This window comes from Periplaneta americana, chromosome 8, assembly GCF_040183065.1.
Source record: "Periplaneta americana isolate PAMFEO1 chromosome 8, P.americana_PAMFEO1_priV1, whole genome shotgun sequence".
NCBI classification, from domain to species: Eukaryota; Metazoa; Arthropoda; class Insecta; order Blattodea; family Blattidae; genus Periplaneta; species Periplaneta americana.
In genome coordinates this window covers 175,173,422-175,201,046 of record NC_091124.1, presented here as the reverse complement: position 1 = coordinate 175,201,046, position 27,625 = coordinate 175,173,422, and the positions used below count along the sequence as shown (strand labels likewise).

General features: G+C 35.3%; 1 protein-coding gene across 1 annotated transcript in view; it reads right to left on the bottom strand.

Moving 5' to 3' along the window:
• LOC138705255 (uncharacterized) overlaps window positions 1-27,232 on the bottom strand; it is a 77,662-nt gene extending 50,430 nt beyond the window's left edge. The window contains exon 1 of the mRNA XM_069834086.1: window positions 27,166-27,232. Coding sequence (XP_069690187.1) covers window positions 27,166-27,176 — 11 coding nt within the window. The 5' untranslated portion in view covers window positions 27,177-27,232. The remainder of the gene's footprint in view (window positions 1-27,165) is intronic.
• Between the last annotated feature and the right edge of the window lie 393 nt (window positions 27,233-27,625).

The window sequence follows — 27,625 nt, the reverse complement described above, 5'->3', positions numbered from 1 at the left end:
AAATATAGTACATTCCAATCACACACGTCTTTATACTTCCAGTGTGTGTTCAAGGTGATGGAGTTTAAACCGGTAACTCTCCCTTGCGAACGCCGCTGCAACTACTACTGCCACTATTGCTACTGCTACTTCTAGTACAGTAGAACTCCAATTTAGAGGAATACCTTGCAAACACGAAGTTCGCCCGAGACGATGCACTCGACGTAGCAAGACTCCTGCGTTCGTTCAGAAGTATTAGCATGTAGTTAAATATAAAGTACCAAAGTAGTCTATTCATTTTTAAGTGTCATAAGAAAAATTAAGTTCCTTCTATAAATAAAATATATAATCTCTTTAAATAGAATAAAACATAAATATATTTTCATAATTTCAACAAAAAATTGAATAAATAACAAATATATTTCAATGAATTCACTTATTTCGTGACATAATAATTATAAAATTAATTGCATAATAATCTCTGAACATTAATCAGATACCTTACAGTCAACTTAACTATTGGGTGTTAAATTTATTCCAGCTTATTTTATAGTTTCCCTGGATACACCATTCCAAGCATTTGCAATGTTATCAATTGCATATTTTACAGACTATATAGAGTATTTCTTTAAGAACTCACGGACATTTCTTATCATGCACTGAATAAATAGTTTCCGATATCGACGCTTCACAAATTGAGAAACAGGTGATGTATCAGCACTTCGTTGTTCGGCTTGTATTGAGATCTGGCGAATGCCATGACGTGCTTTAAAATTCCTTAACCGCCCATTGCTAGCTTTAAATGTTGTATCAACACCAAATTTGTTGTTAACTTCACGTTGCTTTCACACGCAGTATTTCACCTGACATGAGAATTCCCTCACTTCTCTTTAGCTTCAACCATTCAAAAATTTAATTCTCTAATTGCTTGTTATCAGGAAATTTCATAGATTTTCTTTTCTTTACATTACCCCCTTTCTTTTTCAGTTCTTCTGCAAAAGCTTTTATCTTTTCTCTGTCACTGTTCATCCTGTAAACAACAGGTAAGGTTAGATTACATCGCTTAGTAATTTTGCTTATTTGTTCACTATTTTCTATTGGAGCAATAACCTGCAGTTTTTCTTCTTGGCTAAATCTTGTTCTTTATCGTGCATCGAGTACTCGTTGTGTACACGACAGCAGCGTCGCATGAACTCAATCAACTCTGCTTGCAAGTTAAATGCTCCTTCCTCTAAATTGGAGTCCTACGTTGTTGTAGGAGTGATATCCTCCAATGAACCAGTAAAGAAATTTTTGTTGGCATCAGAAATACTAGAAAAATAAATAGTGCAACTATTGTTAATCTTTTTGAGATGTACCTATGTATAACATCGTGCGATGTTGAGCGAACTTTCTCGCAGTACAAGCATATTTTTATTGAAAACAGAAGGAATTTCTCTTTCTCACACTTAAACATGTATATTGTTATGCAATATACTGTAACGGACTACAGTTTGTATCAGAATAATGTACGTAGGCTAACTCGATTGCAAATACTTGTGTGTAATTTGACTAACTCGTCGTAGTTGTAAATACGTGTAAGTAATTATATAACATGTAACTAATCAAGGCATATGCTAGGCGCATACATATTATACGGCAGTGGTAACCTGTAGAAACGTTGCATTTCTGTTCCGCCGATCTATACCAGCAAACAGTCGCGTGCTGTCGCTGGACTGCTCGTATCAACTAGTCGACACAGGTACTCTATACACCAGTACCAGTGAACCTGTGGCGAACTGGGACAAAGTGTCGTCCCTAGTTATAACCAGGCTTCGAGGCTTTGGACCCAATAGAGCAGTTCAGTGGGAAATCCGCATAACGGCGTACTGAGTATAGTGGTAAAGCGTACAGTGGGTGGGGGTACTGTAGAATGAATGCCAACAAATACGCAAAGGAAAAAGCTCTGGATTTGAAGGTTCTGACGAATAATTTGGTTTTCATACAAACTGTGTCTGAAACTATTACACGGTTAGAGAAGTCAGATCAAGAGATGCCGGAAGCCCTCAAATTAATTTAGAAAATGACACAGAGAATTAATGAGACATCAAGTACACCGGGTACTGAACGTGTAAAACAGAAGTGGATATCAATTTTATGTAAAAATAACGGATATGGAACATTGCGTAACATAAACAGCAAATTAGTGGGCATAGAGTCACTCGAGAATAAAGGACTGTCTCTTAGAGACTGCAATGATGTTAGGTTTTTTTGTTTTGCTCCTATCACGTCATGCGACGTAGAGCGCAGCTTTCTACAGTACAAACTTTGGCAGATAACCGAAAAAGATTTACGTTTGAGGCACTGTGAGAATGTACTATCACTACTACCTACTATTACGACGTCAGTCACAGTATGATTAGTTCCTCGTGTACTGGGTGTACCACTGACTTGAATATGTTCTTGAACTCTTGGTTTAATTTAAGAAGTGTATAAGAACATACATTTATTTTGCAAAACTATTTCTCAGATTTTTGTTATTTGCACATACAGAGTGGAAGTGTAATAACCAGGCTTCGAGACTTGGGACCCGATACAATAAGTTTACTGTGCATGCACTGTAGGTTGTTGACTCGCTGTAGGTAGGTAGAGATGTGTTGAGGTAACAACGTTGCTATTTAGAGTAGAATACGGTAGTATGGGGGAACACACACACACACACACACACACACACACACACACACACACACACACACACACACACACACATATATATATATATATATATATATATACATTCTGAAAGTAAATATACATTACACAATGATAATGTCAAAAGAATTTAAAAAGCATTTATTCTCCTGTCTTTTATATGCATTTGTGTTTAATTATACACAGTGTTAATGGTGGAAATAAACATGTAGCAATTTTTTTTCATTTATCCTATTGGTCGTCTTTAGGAAGTGCAGTTACAGTACCGAATTGCAATGTACCTACTACAAGATACATTCTCACAGTGCCTCAAACGTAAATCTTTTTCGGTTATCTGCCAAAGTTTGTACTGTAGAAAGCTGCGCTCTATGTCGCATGACGTGATAGGAGCAAAACGAAAAAACCGAACATCATTGCAGTCTCTAAGAGACAGTCCTTTATTCTCGGGTGACTCTATGTCCACTAATTTGCTGTTTATGTTACACAATGTTCCATATCCGTTATTTTTACTTAAAATTGATTTCCACTTCTGTTTTACACGTTCAGTACCCGGTGTACTTGATGTCTCATTAATTCTCTGTGTCATTTTCTAAATTAATTTGAGGACTTTCGGCATCTCTTGCTCTGACTTTTCTAACCGTGTAATAGTTTCAGACACAGTTTGTATGAAAACCAAATTATTCATCAGAACCTTCAAATCCAGAGCTTTTTCCTTTGCGTATTTGTTGGCATTCATTCTACTGTACCCCCACCCACTGTACGCTTTACCACTATACTCAGTACGCCGTTATGCGGATTTCCCACTGAACTGCTCTATTGGGTCCAAAGTCTCGAAGCCTGGTTATAACTAGGGACGACACTTTGTCCCAGTTCGCCACAGGTTCACTGGTACTGGTGTATAGAGTACCTGTGTCGACTAGTTGATACGAGCAGTCCAGCGACAGCACGCGACTGTTTGCTGGTATAGATCGGCGGAACAGAAATGCAACGTTTCTACAGGTTACCACTGCCGTATAATATGTATGCGCCTAGCATATGCCTTGATTAGTTACATGTTTACATAATTACTTACACGTATTTACAACTGCGACGAGTTAGTCAAATTACACACAAGTATTTGCAATCGAGTTAGCCTACGTACATTATTCCGATACAAACTGTAGTCCGTTACAGTATATTGTATAACAATGTGCATTTTTAAGTGTGAGAAAGAGAAATTCCTTCTGTTTTCAATAAAAATATGCTTGTACTGCGAGAAAGTTCGCTCAACATCGCACGATGTTATACATAGGTACATCTCAAAAAGATTAACAATAGTTGCACTATTTATTTTTCTAGTATTTCTGATGCCAACAAAAATTTCTTTGCTGGTTCACTGGAGGACATCACTCCTACAACAACGTGAGCTACTTATCGTCCCACAGCATCCGATGTCTCATCTATAGATACAAATATTTTGTTACTACTTATAGCTGTTCGAATGGGTTCAGAATTTTTTTCATATACAGACGATAAATAGGTTGTACGCATTGACGTTATACAGGGACATCATTTTATTTTTACTTAAATTTTTATTGTACCTGAGTTTTTGAATGTACTTCACTCCCACCCCTTCTACTAATGAAGTTCCAACTCCACACAGAACCAAGACCGCAGATAGTAAGCACTACTGAGTTACTGAGTATAGTATGTTCCAGAAATATGTTCGCGTTTTCCAGTGACGAAAGAGCTTTCAATATTGAATCATATTTTCGCACAGATACTGTCCGTTTGCCTACGTCGCATCCCGGTTTCCCCCACCTGCTTCTGTTCGCTCCTCTGTGAAGTCTAGTGGCTGGGCTGTCTTAGCTCTTTTCTGAAAACATTAATTTCTGTTAGGAATTGGACGTCGACGTAATATTACACAGGTGTTTAAAATAACTTAAATAAAAGGGCCTCGTTAAGTAATTAACTGTCACGTGATTCCCCCCCCCTCTTTCTACGACTAGAGTAGGTACAGAATTATTTCAACATGAGTTACTCGTACGAAGGACGAAACTGGTAGTTGTAATTAGGTACAATAGTCTATAGTGCGATAATATGCACAAAAGAACTGAAGCCTGTATCGAAATGAACGGCCACCATTTTCAAAAATGTGTTTAAATATCCATATTATGATAATTTTCAATTTAACTTCATTCTCTATATTGTACGCTAATGTGCTGTAACAGCACAATTTACAATGCATAATTAATACGTCCGAATGGATAGCTCAATTCGTGAGTAAAAACACTAAGTGTTAATACAGTACTATATTTTGATTAAACAAAAACCTAATGAAAATTATCAAACTCAAAATTGCGATATTTTCTAGTTTACATAAATGGATGAACTACTTTTCTTCCCTCCTATACCTACTCCAATCGTGGAAGGGGTAGCAAACGGTGTTTCCTGTTTCAATCGTTAATAGAAAGGTATAGCCAGATTAATATTAAAAATGTTAGTAAAAATAAAATGATGTCCCTGTACTAGACAGTTTTCTAGACGTATATTTTTCCATAAACCGCTGAAAATGTGGATTATTGAGCTTGCGTATAGGACTATTCGCCGACACCATCATCTCGCACAAATCATTTTTCGTTTGACAATGCTTTTGCAAATCGTCACGAACGTTTACCTTTAGTTCTGTGTTGCCCACTTTACAGCTTATATTATCGCCCTCCACACTAATATACTCACTTCCAAACGCAGTTGCAATTGCATTCAGTTTAGACTCTTGTCTGACTGCATTGTATTATGTTTACACTACTGCACACAGAGTCACGATCACAACCACCTTGCCATTAAGTGACAACGGCACCAGTAGTGCTGTAGGAACTGTAGGTAAGCCACGTACGTGCTTTCGTTCTCCGGTGCAGCACACACAGGTTGCCCTTTCCTGTCACAGTGCAGTACCTTCGAACCCATGGCCTCCGTAACGTCTATATAGACAAGCAACAACCAACCTAATATCCGTCCATGCTGGGACAAAGTGTCGTAATAACCCTGTAGATTTTCAGAGCGAATAACTCATGTTGTAGGCCTATGTAGCAAAAAAGTGTAATACCAAATTGGTGGAAAGTCCATAGTTTTCTCAGAATTTTTTTTATTCGGTAATTATTGCGAGTAGGATCGTTAGAAAATCTAATAAAAATAGTTCGTTCCTCTGATAAGCCCCGGGGGCCCGGAAACCCAAGCTCTTCCTGTATCAGCATTGGATATCCGTACTAACTTCAAACTTCACCCCAGCCTATTTTTACTATTGCAGATGATAGATGAAGTGAGAGGGAAGTGAAGAGTATTAATGGAATGATAGAGGGAAACGAGAGTACCTCGAGAAAATTATTTGCAACATCGTCTTTGTCCACTACAAATTAATGGGTTATTTATGAAATGGCCTAAGTCTTGAATACTAAATTGTTATCAATTAAAGAAAAACTGCTTATCTGCCGAAATTTTGAAATTAAGGCTGAAATAAAAATTGTACCATAAATTCTACAAAACATTTAGAGTGTGAAACTTAGTCCTTTCATATCTAAATTGATGTATCTACACCCAAAGAGCAGTTATTACATTACGAACTCATTTTCACAAAATAATGACTTAGGCCCTTTCATAAATAACCCATTCAAAATTCATCACGACCTGACCGGGTATCGAACGCGGGCCGCCTGGGTGGAAGACCAGGACGCTAACACTTAGCCCAGATGCGGCACTTCATGTCTTTGTACAGGGACATCATTTTATTTTTACTAACATTTTTAATATTAACTTGCCTATACCTCTGGATCAACGCAGTTTGCTACCCCCTTCCACTACTGGAGTTCGATGATACTGGCGTAATATACAAACAAATCACTTCACTAGGCATAGGAGGGAAGAAAAGTAGTTCATCCATTTAGGTAAACTAGGAAATATCGCAATTTTGAATTTGATAATTTTCATTAGGTTTTTGTTTAATCAAAATACAGTACTGTATTAACACTTAGTGTTTTTACTCACGAACTGAGCTGTCCATGTGGGCGTATTCATTATGCAGTGTATATTATACTATCTACAGCACATTAGCGTACAATATAGAGAATGAGGTTAAATTGAAAAATAATCATAATATGGATATTTAAACACATTTTTTAAAATGGTGGCCGATACAGGCTTCATTTCTAATGTGCACATTATCGCACTATAGACTATTGTACCTAATCCCAATTACCAGTTTCGTCCTTCGTACTAGTAACTCATGTTGAAATAATTCTGTACCTACTCTATAAAAGAGTACCTTACGTACTGTAAATTCAATCTTCACTTCTGCCCGACCTGAAAAGATAAAATTACTCAGACATACTATCTACTGTCCGTCCAAGTAGTTACGTCGTAGGGTCGTAGAAAGGGGGCAAATCAGGTGACAGTTAATTACTTAACGAGGCCCTTTTATTTAAGTTATTTTAAACAGTTGTATAATATTACGTAGACGTCCAATTCCTAACAGAAATTAATGTTCTCAGAAAAGAGCTAAAACAGCCCAGCCACTAGCTGGCGAATAAAAGCTGGTGGGGGAAACCGGGATACTACGTAGGCAAATGGACGACAGTACCTGTGCGAAAATGATTCAATATTGAAAGCTCTTTCGTCACTGGAAAACGCGAACATATTTTTGGAACGTACTGTTTACTATGACCGTAAGGCTACTATGACTATATATGCGGTCTTGGAGGACGGTTGAACTTCATTAGTAGAAGGGGTGGGAGTGAAGTACATTCAAAAGCTCAGGTACAATAAAAATTGAAGTAAAAATAAAATGATGTCCCTGTAGGAAACATAATATGGACTCTTCGGTCGGAAGCTTAATTATAAGTGACAACTGTAGGAGACAGGCGGAGTGTTGAACGTACTTGTTTCTTAAGTTTACGTCAATTGGTAACCAACAAGCTGTCCACGGTATATGACTTTTTGTTATGTTTCCTACTTCAACAACTTTTCTGTGAAGCAACTTACTTTCTTTATAGTAAAGTTCAGAGATATAATCAATGTGTTGGAAGCCGTGTACGGACTGGCATTCGTCGAAAGCAACAGGTGCCACGCGAATGCGCCTATTACGTGTAATAGATCCAGACGCGACGCAACACTTGTATAGGAAGGCCGGCTCGCTGGTCATTGTTGGGCGGTGGTAATGACAGATCAATTCACTATTACAGGGGTTCTTAACATTTTTATGGCTCTTTTCTCTCCCCTCTCCCCTTCCACACCGCATAATTTAGGCCTCTACTCCAATAACATTACATTCATCCTTTAATAAACTGTATAACCAATCATGAATTCATATGGTGGCAGGAGAAAGCGAAAACTTGCTTTCCCGGGATAAAATGAAATAGATTCTACTGCCCCTATCAGAGTTAATTATTATAATGCATGAGCTTTTCCTATGACTAGGAATTTTATTCTGATTTTAGGAACGATAAACATTATAATGTTTATACAGGACACTGCCAGTCGTAACATTGGCACTTAGATAAACTTTTTATAACATTTTACTGAATGCGTACCAGACGTTTTCGCTCGAGCGCCAAGTAGTTCATAGCATAATCTGATGGGTAGCGCACATGCATGATGGGTAAAATTGTCACGAGCGATAAATCCTCGAACGGTATAAGCCGAGCGTTAGATATTCGTTCTTGTTACAGTGATGAACTGTGTAGTAACATCATAGATGTTTATCATTTCAAAACTTTGCAGTGTTTAACTAACCTCTCCATAGTACAACTACAAAATTTGCTTTAAAATGTAATATAAATGTTGTAGGTAAATGTTTTTTTTTTCTCCCACAGGAGTGATTTTGTTTTTGCCACATCTGATAGATATTATTGGATGTAAATGTTGTTGTTGTTTTCTAATGCCAGGCGTTTGACAATAAAGTCATTTGACCTCTTGCACGCCAATATTTTTCAAAGATATTATCATGACCAGCCACTGAAGCACAGATTTTGAGGTGTTCCGAATCCATTTCTTGGTTTGAGTTGCACAATGGGCAGTTAGGGGACTGATATATTCCAATTCTATGGAGGTGTTTGGCCAAACAATCATGGCCTGTTGCCAATCTAAATGCAGCTACAGACGATTTTCGTGGTAAATCGGGAATTAACTGTGGATTTTGATGCAGAGAGTTCCATTTTTTCCCTTGGGATTGAGTTATCAAATTTTGTTTGTTGAAGTCTAAGTATGTAGATTTAATAAATCTCTTCACAGAGTAATACGTATATTTAAGTAACAGGTCTGTAAGTAGCAGTGCTGCCCTTCTTTGCTAAAGCATCCGCATTCTCGTTTCCCAGGATTCCACAAATGTAATGTAAATGTAATTATTATAAACGGAGAACGCAATCACGATAATGCAAGAACTGTATCAATCTCTAATAATTAGTGTATTAATCTTTGCGTCTGTAACAGTTGTGCAGCATGATTATTCGTTTTATTATATTTTCTGTGACGTTATCTCTGTACTAATATTGTTATTAATCTACTGCTATATCAATAATATTTTGTAAAACATTTCTATATTGTCGCAGTATATAGGCGAAACACTATGTACGGACCAATCATATTATATGCCTATATGTGGTAAATCAAATATTGAATAATTATTAATTAGCAATAAAGTTTTTCATACTATTTTATTTATAACTTCATGTTCCTGTTTTGGTACGTTCCACTCACTGTTCCATTAAACGTTTGTCATAAACGCAGAAAATAAAGCCTTATTTTTACCGTGTGAGCAAAACATATGTGTATCTTATCTGTCGCCTTGCATACAAGATAAGACATGTCGGTGAGATGACCTTGCACTGTGCTTCTATTTATTACGAGCGTATCACGACCGATCATATCTCACTCGAGGGTGCGACACTCGACCAAGCGAGCGATTTAACTCCAATGCAGCACTCTGAGGCGTACGTTAATTTTTTTTTTTAGGGAACAGTGATGACATTGTGCCCATTTTTGATTAAAATTGTTACGCAGATCCATAAAAATCGCTGTTAAACTAAGGTACCTGAAGGTAATATTGCCACCTTAATTTGAATTAATTTTTTCATGACTGTTCAGTGTTCGTGTGCTTGCATGAACATGTGAAGGTAATATGGCCAGGAGAAAGAAAATTCATTGTTTTTGAAAGAAAAACATGTATTGGTGATTAATGAAGTTCGGATTGAAAATAATGGTTCTTGGCTACAAAATAATATTTCCACAAATAATTTGTGACTAGATCTATAAAACATTGCAATTTGAAAAAAAAAGACAAATTAACAAAAACAAAAATGAAAAGCACCTCTCGAAAATCAGCTATTGTTTAGATCGATACGAATCCATTTTAAATAAGCATTGAACAAGTTATAAAATGTTATATAGAAACTATAATTACCAATTGCTGCAAAGGAAATACAAGACAAACTTACCAACAGCAATATTGTAACACCGTCTTAATCCGTTGCCACAGAATAAAGAAGGCCTGTGGAAGCTGTTATGCTATTATCCACTAATGTCGCTGATTATGTACACGTCCTAACATGTGATTCGACATACTGGCACTAACATTTGCTTATCATATCACTTAGCTATAGAATAGTATTGTGTTCATTAGGGTTATGACTTTTTTGTAGCCTCATGTTCCTGTATTATAAATCGATTAACTTTTGGTGATAAGTAATGAAAAAGGTATTCATTCGGTTGAGTTTCTGAAAAAGGCAACCCCCGAAACCGAACATTCAATGTTACCGTATACGCTTATAAGGTAAGAAAATCAAAATATTTTAAAGGGTTATTTTTCAATTCTAACTAGTGGCTTGTGCAGCAAATGCTGCTGCAAACTAAGTTCGTTAGACGTTCAAATAAAAATTTTTCAGATTTATTTTCAATGAAGAACATTTGTCTTTTTGATAGTTATTTGTTTCCATAATAATGAAACATACTCCCTCTGAATAGATTTTTTTTAGGCCAAATACATTCTCTTGAACCTATCCAACTTCAGTTTTTGAGTTTCAACGCGAAAACGCAAGAATCAATGTCAGGACGATAGCAGTAGCTATTTCAGGTCATTGTGGATTGTAGGCGAAAGTTAAAAAAAATGTCAGGTTAGCTAAGCTTTCGAACAATAGCATTTTCGTATAGCTGCTGCATGTAGAACTTGAAATGTAGAGCGTAAAATCATTTTATCCTACTAAGAGATCTTGCTGAAATGATCTGGAGACTACAAAATTTTCTAGTCCTCTTATTTTATCAGTAAGTAATACTTTTTGATCTTTCTTTAGGAACTGTAATTTTTGCGCTCTGTCGAGCCAATACTGAAGACAATGACAGATATCAATATCTACACTACACCGCCATTAAGTATATGAAAAAGACCCAACCCCACTGGGCTAATAAGTATAAAAATATTTAATTTTTAATAACAATATTATTATCTTACTTAAGTTTTGTAGTTATATATAGCAGCCACTCAGTAAATTATATAAATGAAGATCTAAATTAAGATATTCTCTACATTTACTTACATAACCTCAAAACGTTTCACTTTCATGTCATCAATATAACATCAATATTATGCACAATTAATGAAAAATAGATGCATCATGATATTAACTATAATAATATATAATTTCTAATGATAATAATGTCATCAAACCACCTCAAGTTTCGTAGATTTGAATATCCAATAGCTGTACTCAGAAAATTATTATATACTGCAGAATCAGTTTTTAATAACAAATTGAATTGAGCTCTGAATCTGTCGGCAATCCTGCAGGTCATGGCCTTCGTGTAATAGCCTGTTGTTTATTGTAGTGTGTGTTTTGTTCTGAAATTCAATCAAGTCGGCCGTGATTCGATAAAATTAGTTCTCAAAACTGACAACAGATGGATTTTGGAAAATAGGAAAATGATGTAGGAAAATTGCCATTTCACTGAAAACTACTACTTTTCCGAAAAACTTTGGGTTCCAAGCTTCAAAATGAGGGGCCATTTATTAAAATCCGTTCAGCCGTTTCCCCGTAATTTCCATTACCAGTTCAAATTATATATATATATATATATATATATATATATATATATATATATATATATATATATGATGTAATTGTATAGTATGTATTCAGTTTTTGAAGCACTGTTTATTGATAATAGGCTAAAGTTTATTGCTATAGCATAGCATAAGGAATGAAAAAAAAAAAAAAACATACAAAATTACAAACTCACTTATGAATTCTACAAGTACGAATAGCTATATTACAAAAAACATTGTGGAGTATTTAGAAAAATTACAGCATAGTATACAATTATTATGTTTTGTTAAACAACGTTAACTTTGCATCAGAAACTATTGTACTGATAGTAATAACAATGTCAATTTTATAGTAATAACAATTTCAATTTTATAATAATAACAAAATTATGGAGTATTGAAATTTCCTTGAAAAAAATAAACATTAAACAATGTACTGTATATTTTGTATAAAAGTTAACAACAATGTTGGCCATCGGCGTGGCTCAGTAGGCGCTTGCCTGCCGATGCGGAGTTGCGTTCGGGCTGATTAACTGGTTAGGTTTTTTTCCGAGATTTTTCCCAACCGTAAGGCAAATGTCAGATAATCTTCCTGTTTCTGTTCAGTTTCTTACATCAAGACTAACTCTGAAAGAGTTAAGATTTTACGTAAAGCATCTGTTATTCTCATTGATGAAGCATCGATGATCCTCGCTGTAGCAGTTGAATGTATGAATCATTTCCTAAGAGACATTATGAAATGTAACGATCAGTGTTAATGTTATGTTTTATTTAACGACGCTTGCAACTGCCGAGGTTATATCAGCGTTGCCAGTGTGTCAGAATTTTGTCCCGCAGGAGTTCTTTTACATGCCAGTAAATCTAATGACATGAGTCTGTCGCATTTGAGCACACTTAAATGCCATCGACCTGGCTCGGGATAGAACCCGCAACCTCGGGCATAGAAGGCCAGCGCTAAGCAACTGCTCTAACCAGGCCGACTGTAACGATCAATCATTAGGTAATCTTCCAATGGGTGGAAAGTTATTCTTTTCGGTGGTGATTTCAGGCAGGTATTTCCAGTGGTGCCAATGTCAAGCCGAGTTCAAATCCTGCATTCAGATCAGTAAAATTTGGAATTTCTTTATTATTCCTTATTTTACTCAAATATGCGAGCCAATGCCAATGAACGAGCATTTTCTGAGTGGTTATTTCAATTAGAAAATGGAACACTTCAATCTAATAATCTCGGTGAAAATATCATTAACATTCCAAATAATTTTATATGCAAGGAAAACTCGGTTGTCAGACACGTTTTTGGTATTACATTAAATTCTGGTATCGTTGATGAATATTCGATCCCAGTTTTTGAGTGTCCTCGCAATGACAATTGTTATGAAATCAACAAGGAAGAGATGCATTTTATTGTACGGGATTCCAAGGAGTGCTGCAGAGTCGACTCAATCATCACAGATGACCCGGTAGAAAAGTTAAACATACCTATCATTAGAAACTGCATAAAATTGTTTCACTTGTTCAAACCATAGTTGGCCTCGCAATAAATTACTGAATCTTCTCTAAGTGTTCTAGAGAAAAAGTTTGGCGCTTGTCGGAGGAAATCAGTTTATAAGCAGAAAAGAACGTTCTACATCAACAGACGTGACAGGGAATACTTCAATTTCGGCATATGTTCAATTGGAATGTTGCAATCAACTACACCGAAGTTACCTACAATAATATCTACTGCTGCACACAGTTCATTCAGGCCCTTGTTCTTTTGTAAAACTTTTTCCGTTTTTGTACGCGCTTTTTCTCCCACATCTCCTGGCGTTTCCTTGATTTCTTCTTTGAACTCCTCCAGTAAAGCCATGTTTTCATATAAAGGTTTCCCTGAGCCATCAAATTCTGAAATGATTTCCACAAGAAACGTATAGTGGGACCTAATGTAAACCAAATCACGGGAGATGGAGGGATATTCGAGTAAAGGCTGGTTCACAATAAACCGGGAACGAGAACCAGAATGAAAACGAGAAGCAGAGGATGTGAATGTGGAAATTTTTGATTCACAATAAACCGAGAACGTAGACGACTATGCATATCGATATGCATGTCAATAACGATATGTAAAGTCGATATTACGCATTCTGATGTTATTTGTGTATAATTGACCAATGACGTTCTCTCATGAGTACAAGGCAGCCAACATAAACACAGGTTAACGAACTTCGAAATTTCAACTGAAACATTTCATTAGGTACGGTACTATAAATATGCCCATGCATCTTTATCATCACAACCTATTTTAAATCTACCATAACGTAAAATAATCAGAGAAGAAACATTTATAATAGAACAAAAATGAACACAACAGTAGTTATTAAATTGAAGCATGAATATGTAGTGTGTAATACAACCAATACAGTAATAACATATGATTCACTTACGATCGGTGTTCAAAGACGCAGCTATTGAAAGCCACGTGTTCTCCTTCATTTTCTCATCTTTATACAAGGCGCGCCGCTTATCGTAAATGTGAGGATTTTCCTTAATACTCAATATTAGAATCTCATCAAATAAAACTTGCTCCATCATGCACAGCACAGAACAAAATAATGCATAGGTTATATTGTCACGGTCTTCTTGCTACAAAATATACGACGACAAAATAGCTTTTAGATGGCAATAGAATGAATCTAGTGGGCTGTGATCGGAAACGTGAACGCCAAAGTTGAAACTTAGCCAACTCTCCGTTCCCGATCCCGGGCTCCGGCAAGCTTTTCGTTAATTGTGAATGCTCACATTTAAATGTACACATTTTAACAATTTTACTATTTTCGTTTTCGTTCCGATTCTCGTTTCCGGTTTATTGTGAACCAGCCTTAACTGTTTTTCCGAATGTTCACCGTAGTACTTTGCTGATTTTAACCATGTACCTTATCGGGTAAGAACTGGTTGAGATGGCAGAGGAATATCTGGGAGCTCTTCTCTGAAAGCCTGTATCCTTGAGGGTGCCTTAACGAAAACTTTCTTCATCGTAGAGATTAATTTATTGATCCTTTGTCTGCTGCGTGGTTTATAACATGAGCAAAACACGTCACGTGTAACATAAAAGGATAGAACATCCTAACAACGCCATTGCGGCAACCATGTTTGCCGCGGCATCTGTGTTGGCGAGCAGCACTTTTTTTTCGTCAATATTATTTGGATATAGTATTTTTAATCCATTGTTGAAAAATTGTGCGATTGTTTCCTGGTTTGTCTTAGGAAGTTACTTTTTGCATATCAGGTAAACTCGGGATGGCGCATCTGGGTTCAATTTCCCGACAACTACATTTGTAATGTATCGACCAAAATCATCAGTCGTTTGAATTGGTATCCAGATATGTGAGTATCCAATATCTTGTCGGATTCTGTTCATTGCGTCATTGTAGGCTGAATCCAAATAATTTTTGCTCACCGTTGACTTAGAAGGGACTGATTGGTGGCAGTATCCCTGTTTTCTTAAAAAATATTGCAATTCCTGCTTTTACTCTCTTGTTTTGTGGGTATCTACTATGCAACATTATATGGGTATATGATCTTCCAACTCTACCGACACTTCAAATTTCTTTTTTGTTTCTGAGATTACTGTTATGTCTATATCTGACTGTTTAACTCATTTTTGTAATTCTTCTTCCTTGTGGCATATACCTCTTACATTCCAGTTTTCCAAACATTTCATGTCTTTGGCTTTTTTTTTTAGCTAAGTTCGTCATAATGTTTGTCCGATCATTTGTTTCCTTGAAGAAACTGAGTAAATGAGATGTCCTCGGAGCACGTTACCAACGTGAAGCAGAAGACGTTGCTGGGCTCCAGCTCATAGACCAACAGTCACGTCTATCATAATATGTACCATCCCCAAATGAAGGGTTGTCTCTTTCACAGTCATCAAATTTGCACCGTTGCGATCTTCAACCTTGTTACTGCGGACATTTTTTTTTTTAATTCAGAAAACTAAAGCTTTTATTTGGTTGCAGATTGAAGCCTTTCATTTTCGTAGTAACAGTATTTTCAGTAGCTATCCAAGAAAATAAAATAGTGATAAATAGACCGCGGAACTTCATTCAGTTGCATTTTTTTTTATTGATTTGGCATATTTAAAAAGTAAAAATGGATCTTTGCCGATCATGGTTTTTACGTTCGAATAAAGTCAATTTTATTTTGTATATATGCATATTTTTGGAGTTTTCCCTTTTAAATACTTACATATCGGTACATATTTTTAATTTCCATATTTAAATGCATATATTAACATCTTTTCTTGTTTTGCCCTATTTATTACCTAATTAAAAATTTATCGTGATAAAAATTAGAATAATTTCCAAGAAATATAAAAATTATGTGAGAAATAAAACCAATAATTTAGTTAATTACTGTTGAGTACATGAAATTACTGTGACGGTAATGGATACTTGTCTCTAGTGTATAAGTTGGGTCGTTTTCCACTTTAACATGAAGCAAGCTCTGTGTACGTACAGTTGTAAAAAAAAAAGTGGCCGCACTCGTGAACAGCGAATATTTTCTAAGTCCACTTCGGGTCACGGCGAAGTTACACGATGCATGTGCTTGTCGAAGCAGTTCCTGAACTATGGAATTATTCCGTATCTGAGTCTCGTAGACCAGTGGTAGAGTTCTCGCTTAATGATTCGAAGGTTGTGAGTTCTGGTCTTGTTCAAGTTTTCATATTATTTTTTAATCGTTCTTTAGCGATATAAATAATTCAAATTATCATTTATATTCTATTATCGTTCCTTATCAATATAAATAATATTCAAGTTTCTTATATTGTGCTATCGTTCTTTTAGCGATATAAATAATATTCACGTTATAATTTGTTGTATTCTGTTATCGTTCTTTAGCGATATAAATAATATTCTAGTTATCATTTATATTCTATTTTCGTTCTTTAACGTTATAAATAATATTCAAGTTATTTATATTCTGTTATTGTTCTTTCGCGATATAAATAATCTGTATTTTATGTAAGTAATATTATAATATAAATAATCATTTTTCTTTGTAAAATAGGTTGTTTTATTTAAATAATTATATATTATATAATATCTTATATTAATTAAACAAACCGATATTCATCATTTGTATTCTATTATGTTTCTTTAGTGATACTGTATAAATAATATTCAAGTTATTTATATTGTTATCGTTCTTTAGCGATATAAATAATATTCAAGTTATAACTTATATTTAATTATCGTTCTTTAGCGATATAAATAACATAAATTTAATATTAGGTTTGGAACAATACAGTTGCATAATACTAGTGTTAGTTTTTTTCTTTTTGTATTATTACATTATACTATCTTGAAACACAATAAAATGAAAAGGAATGACGAGGAATTGAACCCGAGACGCTGACATCTAAATTCCGACATTCTTCCGACTGAGCTACGAGGGCACAATTATAGAAACATTTGCGGAAAAATTGGCTCAATCCTCCTCCAAGACTTTCTGATGATTTGTAGAAGCTAGTCCAGGATGAGGCGGGCAAAGGCTAATCGGGTCAAAAAATCCTGATAGAACTAATATTTAACTTTTGCGGTGAATTTCGGTGAAGTCCGAAGGGCCCAATTAGTCAAATCCACTCTCCTCATCTTCACACTTGGACCCCCTGGGATCTAATAAGATGCGAAAGAGACAGTGGTGTGCGGAAAGCAACGGGAAGTTACCGCATTTATCCTTCTCATGAAAAACTGCAAACATGAGCAAAGGAAGCTTTTAATGGAAAAAGGAGCATCTTCTACGGACTTCTGGAAAAAGAACTAAGGAAGAGACTAGTGAAGTGTTTCGTGTCGTGTGTGGCATTGTATGGGGAAGAAACATGAATATTACGACGAAATGAAGAGAAGCTAATAGGCCTATAAGCATTTGAAATGTGGATGTGGAGAAGAACGAAGCGTGGAAGTGAAGTTGCGTTGGAAAAAGTGGGTAAAGAAAGAATGATGCTGAGACTGATTAGAAAGAGAAAAAAGTATTTGTTGGGTCACTGGTTGAGAAGAATAATAGACGACATTAAGATATGTGGATCATATACAGAGACTGAGATGAAGGCAGAAAATAGGAAAGATTGGAGAATGCTAGGTTTGCAGTGAAAGACCTGCCCATGGGCAGAACACTTATGTATGTATGTATGCATGTATGTATGTATGTATGTATGTATGTATGTATGTATGTATGTATGTATGTATGTATGTATGTATGTATGTATGTATGTATGTATGTATGTATGTATGTATGTCCAGGATGCCTGGAATGTCGTGTTTGAGAACAGTTGCTATTTGCAAAGACTAGTCGATTCCATGCCTACTCGACTGCAAGATGTGATCGAGATATGGGAAAGATATACTAAATTTAATATTGAATCGTGGCTTTTTCTTTTATTTTTTGAACGCTTAATTGTTTGAATGTTCTAAGACAGACGCCAGCAAGTTTGTTTTGTTTGTGCCACGAAAGATATTTTTGTTGAGAATAAAATCTTTTTTTTCTTTCCATTTGCAGCCATAATGTCATAATAAATAATGATAACGTCATGACATAATACATTTATGAACCTGATGTTAATTACTAAAATAATCATAAAAGAGATAGGAGCAATTATATATATATTTGATCTTTTTCTTAAAAACAAAACAAAAAAGAACATAAAAAGTACTAACAAGGGAAGGGTTTCGGCTCGAGCAGGAATTTCGTATCCAAAATTTGTATACAGGCCCATCTTTACATCTCTGTAAAGCTCCCAAAAGCATTCGTTTGTGTAATGTGTGGTTTGTGTGTTAGAGACTGTACAAGTTGAGGGGTGGGGAGAGCACTGCACAAATTAAGGAGATGGTACACCTTACCCTTAAGCCTAGTCTAGAAGCTAGTTCGAGTGGTAAAATGTCTAAAGCCCATTTAAGAACATTTTTCTCCAACGTTCTGTCTGAAAATATTGCAGCTAATCAAAAATGTACACTGTCGTGTGAGTCATTGAATGCGCACAAGGACACAACCTTAATAAATGAATCATTCCAAGGCTAGGACATAGAATGTATGATCATTCCACCTAAAAAAAAAAGTAAATATTTCCAGCCTCTGAATATCTATTTCCTTAGACAATACAAAATATATGCTCGGAGGGTAACAGATTGCATAAGGACTCTTGCTGAGAATCCAGAACTTAACTTGGGAAATCGAGTTTTTAAATGAAAATGCGCTCTGTTGTTCATAATCAGTTGTCTGCTCCAGTATACCGCCCTATGCTTCAGTATTCCCGGCTGTCAGCTGCTTACGTGAACAAGTCTCAGACTTCAGAAATATAATTCAGGTAGCATTTGATTTTTGAGCACTGGAGTGTGGTTCAGAAGATTGTTCAGGTGTTGCTTCTGTGTGTTGTGCTTATTGCTCTGCTCCATGCTGTTTCATGCATTTTATAGAGAATCCTCATGTACATTTTTAAAGAAGTTTATTGACCAATACCAACCAAACGGAGAGTTACACAAATGAATGCTTTTACGGACTTCATCACCATTGTGAGGTAAGCCTCTGTACAAATTTTTAACAAAAAATTCCTGTTCGAGCCGAAACCCTTCCCTTGTAAGTTGTGTTCGAACGCAGAACCTCACGAATACCAGGCCGGAACGCTACCATTACGCTATAAAGCAACACATAATAGAGTACTTTAATTATAACTGTAGATATCAGGCAACGTGGTCCAACAACATGTAACATCGCCTGTCTCCGAATTGTAGCGAAGATACCCAAAGGGAACTTTGCTTCCACTTTTTCTTTTGACAACTTTACATAGACCTACTACCGATGTGAGTATAATGTTTCAGGAGCCAGAGCGAAAAATATATGCGTCGCCTAGATGTCATTCAGATTTCTGATTTCGTTGAACCAAAAATGAATGTATGTAGACATATGCAACAATAAAATCACATATTGTTGAGGTAATGAAACTGCTGCTATTGCACTCTGATTCCATAGAAACAAAATGGATGTATTTGTTAAACACTTGCGACAATGAAGTCACTTGTCACATCGTGATGTCTAGAGATCGTTCTCGGCATTTAACTAATTCTGACAGACAAGAAGTTTCATAGTAGAGAGCCTGGAGAAATCGTTGGTTGTTTACTGTCATGATAATTACGTGAAAAAAAAAATGAAAGTTTAAAAAAAAAAGTTGGAAAGTTAGGAAGTTAAAAATGTACCAATTAAAATATGTGTAAAATGAATAATTAATACATTTATAGAAAAAAGTTTTAATAAAAATGATAGTTACTTTAAATTATTTTCACTCACATCATATCGTCGGCTTACAAACAAAACACATTATGTAAAAAATATCACCTCTGAGAAAAGAGCGTCTTGAAAGCTCTTGACAAAACTGAATCCTCAAAATATTATTTTTAGTAAGTTGTTTCTCTTTATCTCTATTTAATTTTCCAATTCTACACGGTGTAACAAACATTTTTGGTACAGTGACAATTTTATTTTATTTCTTAATTTTTTTGTGGTAAATATCACAAAATAACGCCACTTTATAGCCTAGTGAACAGTCCTTTCATTACTGTTCTTCAGTAGTTGGTATTACATCCTTTTTTTTCAAGACACTGCAACACACGCCTACCAAAACTATCTGTGAATCTGAAAATGTCTTCCTGAGTAATGGACTCCCACTCTTCCAACACTCGGGCAATCAACTCATTGCGATTTCTTGGTCTGGGTGTTCGAAACACACTTTCTTGTAATCTGCTCCACAGGTACTCTATGGGATTTAAATCTGGAGAATTTCCAGGCCAGTCTGTCCAGACTTTGATGCCAGAATTCTTTATTGTGTCCAGTGTACTCTTAGCTGTGTGGGCTCTGGCTCCATCTTGCATGAGGAACGCAATATGTTGTTTTGGAAATTTAGTGGTATCCCTTAGAACTTTAGAATATGCTGGGAGAATGTGTGTACAATAATATTCGCCATTCACAGTTTTCTTCTCATTCACTATAACAAGTTGTGTCTTTCCATAACGTGAGATTCCTCCGGCCACAATAATCTTAACGCCAAACTTGGGTACTTGCGTAGGATTTATAGAGGATGGATCCGCTGTTCGAATTCTGGCATTTTGACGATTCGGAATGGAGTGGAGTTCCACAGGTGACTCATCCGTGAACAGAATATGAGCCCTTAGAATTCTGGCAGCAGGTGCATCCTCTGTGTATCCTTCTTTCAGCAACCTTTCACAAAATTTAATTCAATCGGATATGTTCTTTTCACTCAGAATTGGCTTGATTCTTGGTACATAAGACCTCCGACCCCAGTCCTGACTACGACAATGCCTACTGATTGTCATGTGTGAAATGTTTGTGTTTATAGAGCGGTAACACTCCGAAAAATTCAGCCTTTTAGCCACAGCCCGAGTTCCTACACCAACCTTGTCCTTCACCCACTCCCTTATTTTTCTTTTTGTTTGAGGTGACACTTTGCTTGGTCGACCTGATCGCTTAGCATCAGAAACAGAATCATCCGTTTGATTCTTCCATTTTAAAACTGTTGTTGGTGACATTTTCAATAACCTGGCAATATCACGTACTGATTTTCCAGTCTTGACCGAGCATGCTCACGTTTTGTTGGTGCCATGGTGACCTGAGTGATTAAAAATAAGTGTCAGTATCGTTTATTAAAATTACGTATTAAAAATTACATTTAATTGGTTTATTATCCGGAAAGTATACAAAAATAAAGATGTAACAATAATTCCTGGTACGTACCAGAAACTTTTGTTACATTTTTGTGTTATGAATAATTAATATTGAAAGAAGATGACACTTAATTTCAGTCATACTACAAGATAATTTATTGATTAAAGAATATAAAACAATACTCACCAGAATTAAAATCACAAATTACAGGAAAAATTTATGACCTCGTAATTTATACTACCTACATTTTACAACAAATTAACTCACACTGTTAATATATTGAACACCTGTCTTCAATAATGTGACATTTCCCGCCAAATTATTAATAAAGAATTGGATCACACCACAATCAAGTAGTACCAACTCCTGCATCATAAAATTTTGTCATCATTCCTGGGAAAATGGGAACTAAACAAGAGAATAATTTTAACAAACTGTACCAGAAACTTTTGTTACACTCTGTTATACACATAGTACATTATGTACATTGTAGTATACGCGTTTTTTCTCAAAAATAAGTTTTGTGACTTAATGTGTTTTGCTTGTAAACCGACGATATTATTAAACCAAGTAAAGCTCTAAATTATATTTCTTACTGCATATATTTAAATTTTAGCGCATATTTCAACAATTTTTACTGCATAGTTGCATGCAAATTTTCAGTTTTTTTTTTAGTGTATAAAGTTCCTTGGTCTAGTGATAACATTTTCAGCATAATAAAAGTACCTAATTGTTTCGAAACGCGCAAAACTTATGTGAAAGTATGTGTCATCTTCGTGAAAAATAATTTTTTAATGATGCAAAGAATAAATGTATTGATGTTATATAACGATCGAAATTCTTCAGGACAACCTATGACACAACTCTGTGGTTGCAAAGAAAAAAGTGATACGTCAATTTTTGGCGAAAATTAGATTTGTTTATATGTTGTGCATCCTGATGGTATCTTTAATGTGGTAAAAATACATTCATGATCTTTCCTATTTTTATTTCTAACACGTTGTTCTGAAACATGATTACGGGTGCTATGGTGTTATGCAATCGCTCAAACTTTAAATACTCGCTCCTGAAATACAGCAATGAAAGACATCACATTTTGCCTAGGAGCCGCAGAATTATATATGTTTGTTTTTATTAAATATAGGCCTATTATTTCATGGAAAGGAGAAGTCATAACCGCAAAACTAAATTAATTTAATACATAGTTTTTTCGTTAGATTCGTGATTTCGAAATTAAACGCCGGAATCTGCAAATATTTAATGCTTATAGCAGTTGTCGATAATTGTAATTGGTTGACACCAATACTTAATTTAAATTCCATTCAGATATTTTGCTTGTTTGAGACAACATCTTTCAGATTGTTAGAATAAATTTCTGATGCAGGTAGCTTATATTTGTATCAAAGAGATAGCTGCTTGCTGACTTAGTATTCTTGTAATTCAGTATTCCATTTCTGAAGTTCTCTATTATTTGCGAAATAACTGTAGGAACAATAAACTGGACTTCTTAGGTATCCATTAGTTGTCAATTCCTAATCAGCGAATCAGCCTATCTTCTCATTGTCGCTGCAGTTACAAAACTGACCTGTGCAATAAAATAAAACTAACTAAATCATTTGCCTTAAAAAGTTCAGTTTCACGTTGTTTTTATTAGTTAAGTAGTTCCGTACGGTATTACCGGTACAACTTACGTTCAACGTGTTTCCTGTTTATGACATGACATAGAGTTCAGGTGGGATGTCTTCCGCATGACCAACAGAAGTCACATTGAACCACATTGAGTGAAAACTTGGTGAGTTTTGCTATTACATGGCATTAAAGCCAAATCTGTATGTTTCCTAAATAAATTTCTATAAGCTTACAAAGTTGTAGGCCTATCGTCCTTTCGAATCACCGTGTATAATGGGGCCGTTTGAAATTCCCTTTCTCTTTCTGTCAAGCAAGATTTGAACTTCAGCCCGTTTCGACTTCACAAATCTTTTTCTTGGTCAGTTGGTCCTATGGCATATATTGTAGGGCAAGTTGCATTGGTATGATATGTACTTCGTTCAACATATCCTTCCAATTCGATTTTCTTCTAGGCCAGTGTTCATAGAAATTATATAGAAGTCTGCCCCTCTATATTTAATATATGGTTATCGATCTACATCTTAGAAATATCATCTACGTGGTCTGTATATTATAGATATTCTTTTACAAGGAACATATGGGTCATTTCCACAAAAGTTGTGACAGCTATTATTCGTACTTCTTAAATCTTCAGCTAGGTGTCTTCACGAGCCTTTCAGAGTAATTATGGTAGTATCACAAAAATACCGGTACAGGTAGCTAAATTTAAGTACGTTTCCCTATATTCTGGTTTATATAATATGATACATCCCATTTAAAGTAGCTAAAAATGTGCTACTACTCGATAATGTTATTGTAATTAGATGCTATTTCTTAATGTAAGTGTTATTTGCTTTCAGCAACTCACATAGTCTCCTGAGACACAATTTAATTAATTAATTATTTTGCTAATAATTGTAACATAAAATATGATATACCGTATACAGAAAAAACTTTAGCTTGCCCCTGAAGGAGTAGAACTCGTGCTCAGGGGCGGATTCCTGAATTGAAATTAATAATTATACAATACAATTTGTCTTATGTCTACTGTGCAATTATAGTATATAAATTTAAATTTACAATGTTTCAATTTTTATAAAATCCATACATAACTTTTTAAATTTAATACTAGAACTACATAACTTTTTAAATTTAATACTAGAACTATTAGAATTGACAAGATTAGGATATTTAAATATAAATTTGTTATACATTCTTGGGCCTAAATTACTACTATGATTAAATACTGTAACAGTGTTGCATTTTGGTTCAAACAATTTTAAAGAACTCATACCTTTTGTTTCATAACTATGAGAATACAATTCAAAATTATTTCGATTTTTATGTAGGAATTTTATTAATACAATATAATAAATTTGTCTTACGTTAAGTACATTAAAGTCTAGAAACAAATTTTGAGATGGAAAATCAATAGGTTTATGAAGACATATTTTAATTATTTTCTTCTGTAATTGAAATGGAATAACATTTAAACGCTATAAATTCTTCTCGGCGACCATTTCGAATGAAAAATATTACTTGGACACAATAACTCTAGCCCTAATCGTGAAAGGAATCAGCTTTCTATCTGGTCTACAAAAAGGTTGAATTTTGGTGGTCACTCGAGCCACTGAACCGTGCAAACGGGAAGGACACTGTCCTGTGCAAATGTTCACATGTACATAAGCATTTTATTAACTTCTGACTGTACATTATTGAGATGGTAGAATGACCACGTTCCGCAATTGCGAGTGCATGCGGTTGAAATCGTGACCCAGGTAATGTGCCTTAATTTTGAGAAGACCCACGAAAAGTTGAAATCAGGAGAACCGATCTCAGAGACATCATGGTGGTATGCTAAATTTACGAAGCATGCGAAATAGGTACTTACAGAATGAATGGTCAGTGGATTACAACGGAAATTTAAGTAATCTTAGCCTTTTGTAGAGCCGTGAGAATGAAGATAGATCGTGGTAAAGAATCAGCGTGTAAGTGGGCTATGTCTGAATATTGTAATGTGTTGGTTAACACGCTTTGAGAAGTCCTAAGCTGCATCTTCGACACGTGTTTCTTTTCAGTCCTTTAAACAGAGAGTTGTTAATGAACTCTGCGTAGTGTATGTGGACCCAATTATAACTTAAATGATACTCTCTAATTAAGTCTCCTTCCGGATACAATAAATTGCAAAGAAGGGCTCTGCAATAGATTATATTGGACCAGACTTCTACTGTCAATCTTATTCTCTGCAATACATTATATAGGACCAGCCTTCTACTGGCAATCTTATTCTCTGCAATACATTATATTGGACCAGAATTCTACTGTCAATCTTATTCTCTGCAATAGATTATATTGGACCAGACTTCTACTGTCAATCTTATTCTCTGCAATAGATTATTTTGGACCAGACTTCTACTGTCAATCTTATTCTCTGCAATAGATTATATTGGACCAGACTTCTACTGTCAATCTTATTCTCTGCAATAGATTATTTTGGACCAGACTTCTACTGTCAATCTTATTCTCTGCAATAGATTATATTGGACCAGACTTCTACTGTCAAGCTTATTCTCTGCAAAACATTATATTGGACCAGACTTCTACTGTCAATCTTATTCTCTGCAATAGATTATATTGGACCAGACTTCTACTGTCAATCTTATTCTCTGCAATACATTATATTGGACCAGACTTCTACTGTCAGTCTTATTCTCTGCAATACATTATATTGGACCAGACTTCCACTGTCAATCTTATTCTCTGCAATACATTATATTTGACCAGACTTCTACTGTCAATCTTATTCTCTGCAATAGATTATATTGGACCTGACTTCTACTGTCAATCTTATTCTCTGCAATACATTATATTGGACCAGACTTCTACTGTCAATCTTATTCTCTGCAATAGATTATATTGGACCAGACTTCTACTGTCAATCTTATTCTCTGCAATAGATTATATTGGACCAGACTTCTACTGTCAATCTTATTCTCTGCAATAGATTATATTGGACCAGACTTCTGCTGTCAATCTTATTCTCTGCAATACATTATATTGGACCAGACTTCTACTGTCAATCTTATTCTCTGCAATACATTATATTGGACCAGACTTCTACTGTCAGTCTTATTCTCTGCAATACATTATATTGGACCAGACTTCTACTGTCAATCTTATTCTCTGCAATACATTATATTGGACCAGACTTCTACTGTCAGTCTTATTCTCTGCAATACATTATATTGGACCAGACTTCTACTGTCAATCTTATTCTCTGCAATACATTATATTGGACCAGACTTCTACTGTCAGTCTTATTCTCTGCAATACATTATATTGGACCAGACTTCTACTGTCAATCTTATTCTCTGCAATACATTATATTGGACCTGACTTCTACTGTCAGTCTTATTCTCTGCAATACATTATATTGGACCAGACTTCTACTGTCAATCTTATTCTCTGCAATACATTATATTGGACCAGACTTCTACTGTCAGTCTTATTCTCTGCAATACATTATATTGGACCAGACTTCTACTGTCAATCTTATTCTCTGCAATACATTATATTGGACCAGACTTCTACTGTCAGTCTTATTCTCTGCAATACATTATATTGGACCAGACTTCTACTGTCAATCTTATTCTCTGCAATACATTATATTGGACCAGACTTCTACTGTCAGTCTTATTCTCTGCAATAGATTATATTGGACCAGACTTCTACTGTCAATCTTATTCTCTGCAATACATTATACTGGACCAGACTTCTACTGTCAATTTTATTCTCTGCAATAGATTATATTGGACCAGACTTCCACTGTCAATCTTATTCTCTGCAATACATTATATTGGACCAGACTTTTACTGTCAATCTTATTCTCTGCAATACACTATATTTGACCAGACTTCCACTGTCAATCTTATTCTCTGCAATAGATTATATTGGACCAGACTTCTACTGTCAATCTTATTCTCTGTCTATTCAGTTGGGTGAGTGGGTGGGTGGGTAGATAAGTAGACAATAAATGATGAAAACAGTGGCTTTGGGACAAGTTTTCTGTGAACATTATCATTTATTCTACCATGTTTTAATAATTCACAACTTACTTTATGCCCATTACAGAAAACGACGCGAGAAGCTGATGCGAAGCTGTAAAAATCCCTCGGATGGCGCCGGCACCTGCAACATCAGGTATGGTCAACGAGAATCAATTTTGATCAAATTTTGCAGTGTGAATATAACTGTTAGGAACTCTTCAACAGTTCTAAGATTTATTCCTTAAGTCTGAAAGTTGAGTCTGAGAGAAATAGACAAAGTCATCCGGAAACTTCCTTGTTTATTAGATGAAACATTTTAGGGTGCAGTTCCTTCCTGTTACATTAGCCGAAAATACTGTAACTTGTATCTGAAGTATGCAAAGCACTTTAGCATTATTTTTATCTGTCGTTTGCGTGACGATTTTTTCCTCTGAACTTTTGATCTGGTACTTTTTTCATGTTCATTATTGACGGGTTAATTTACTAGGAAAATAATTGAAACTTTTATCATTTTACCCGATTTGTAACA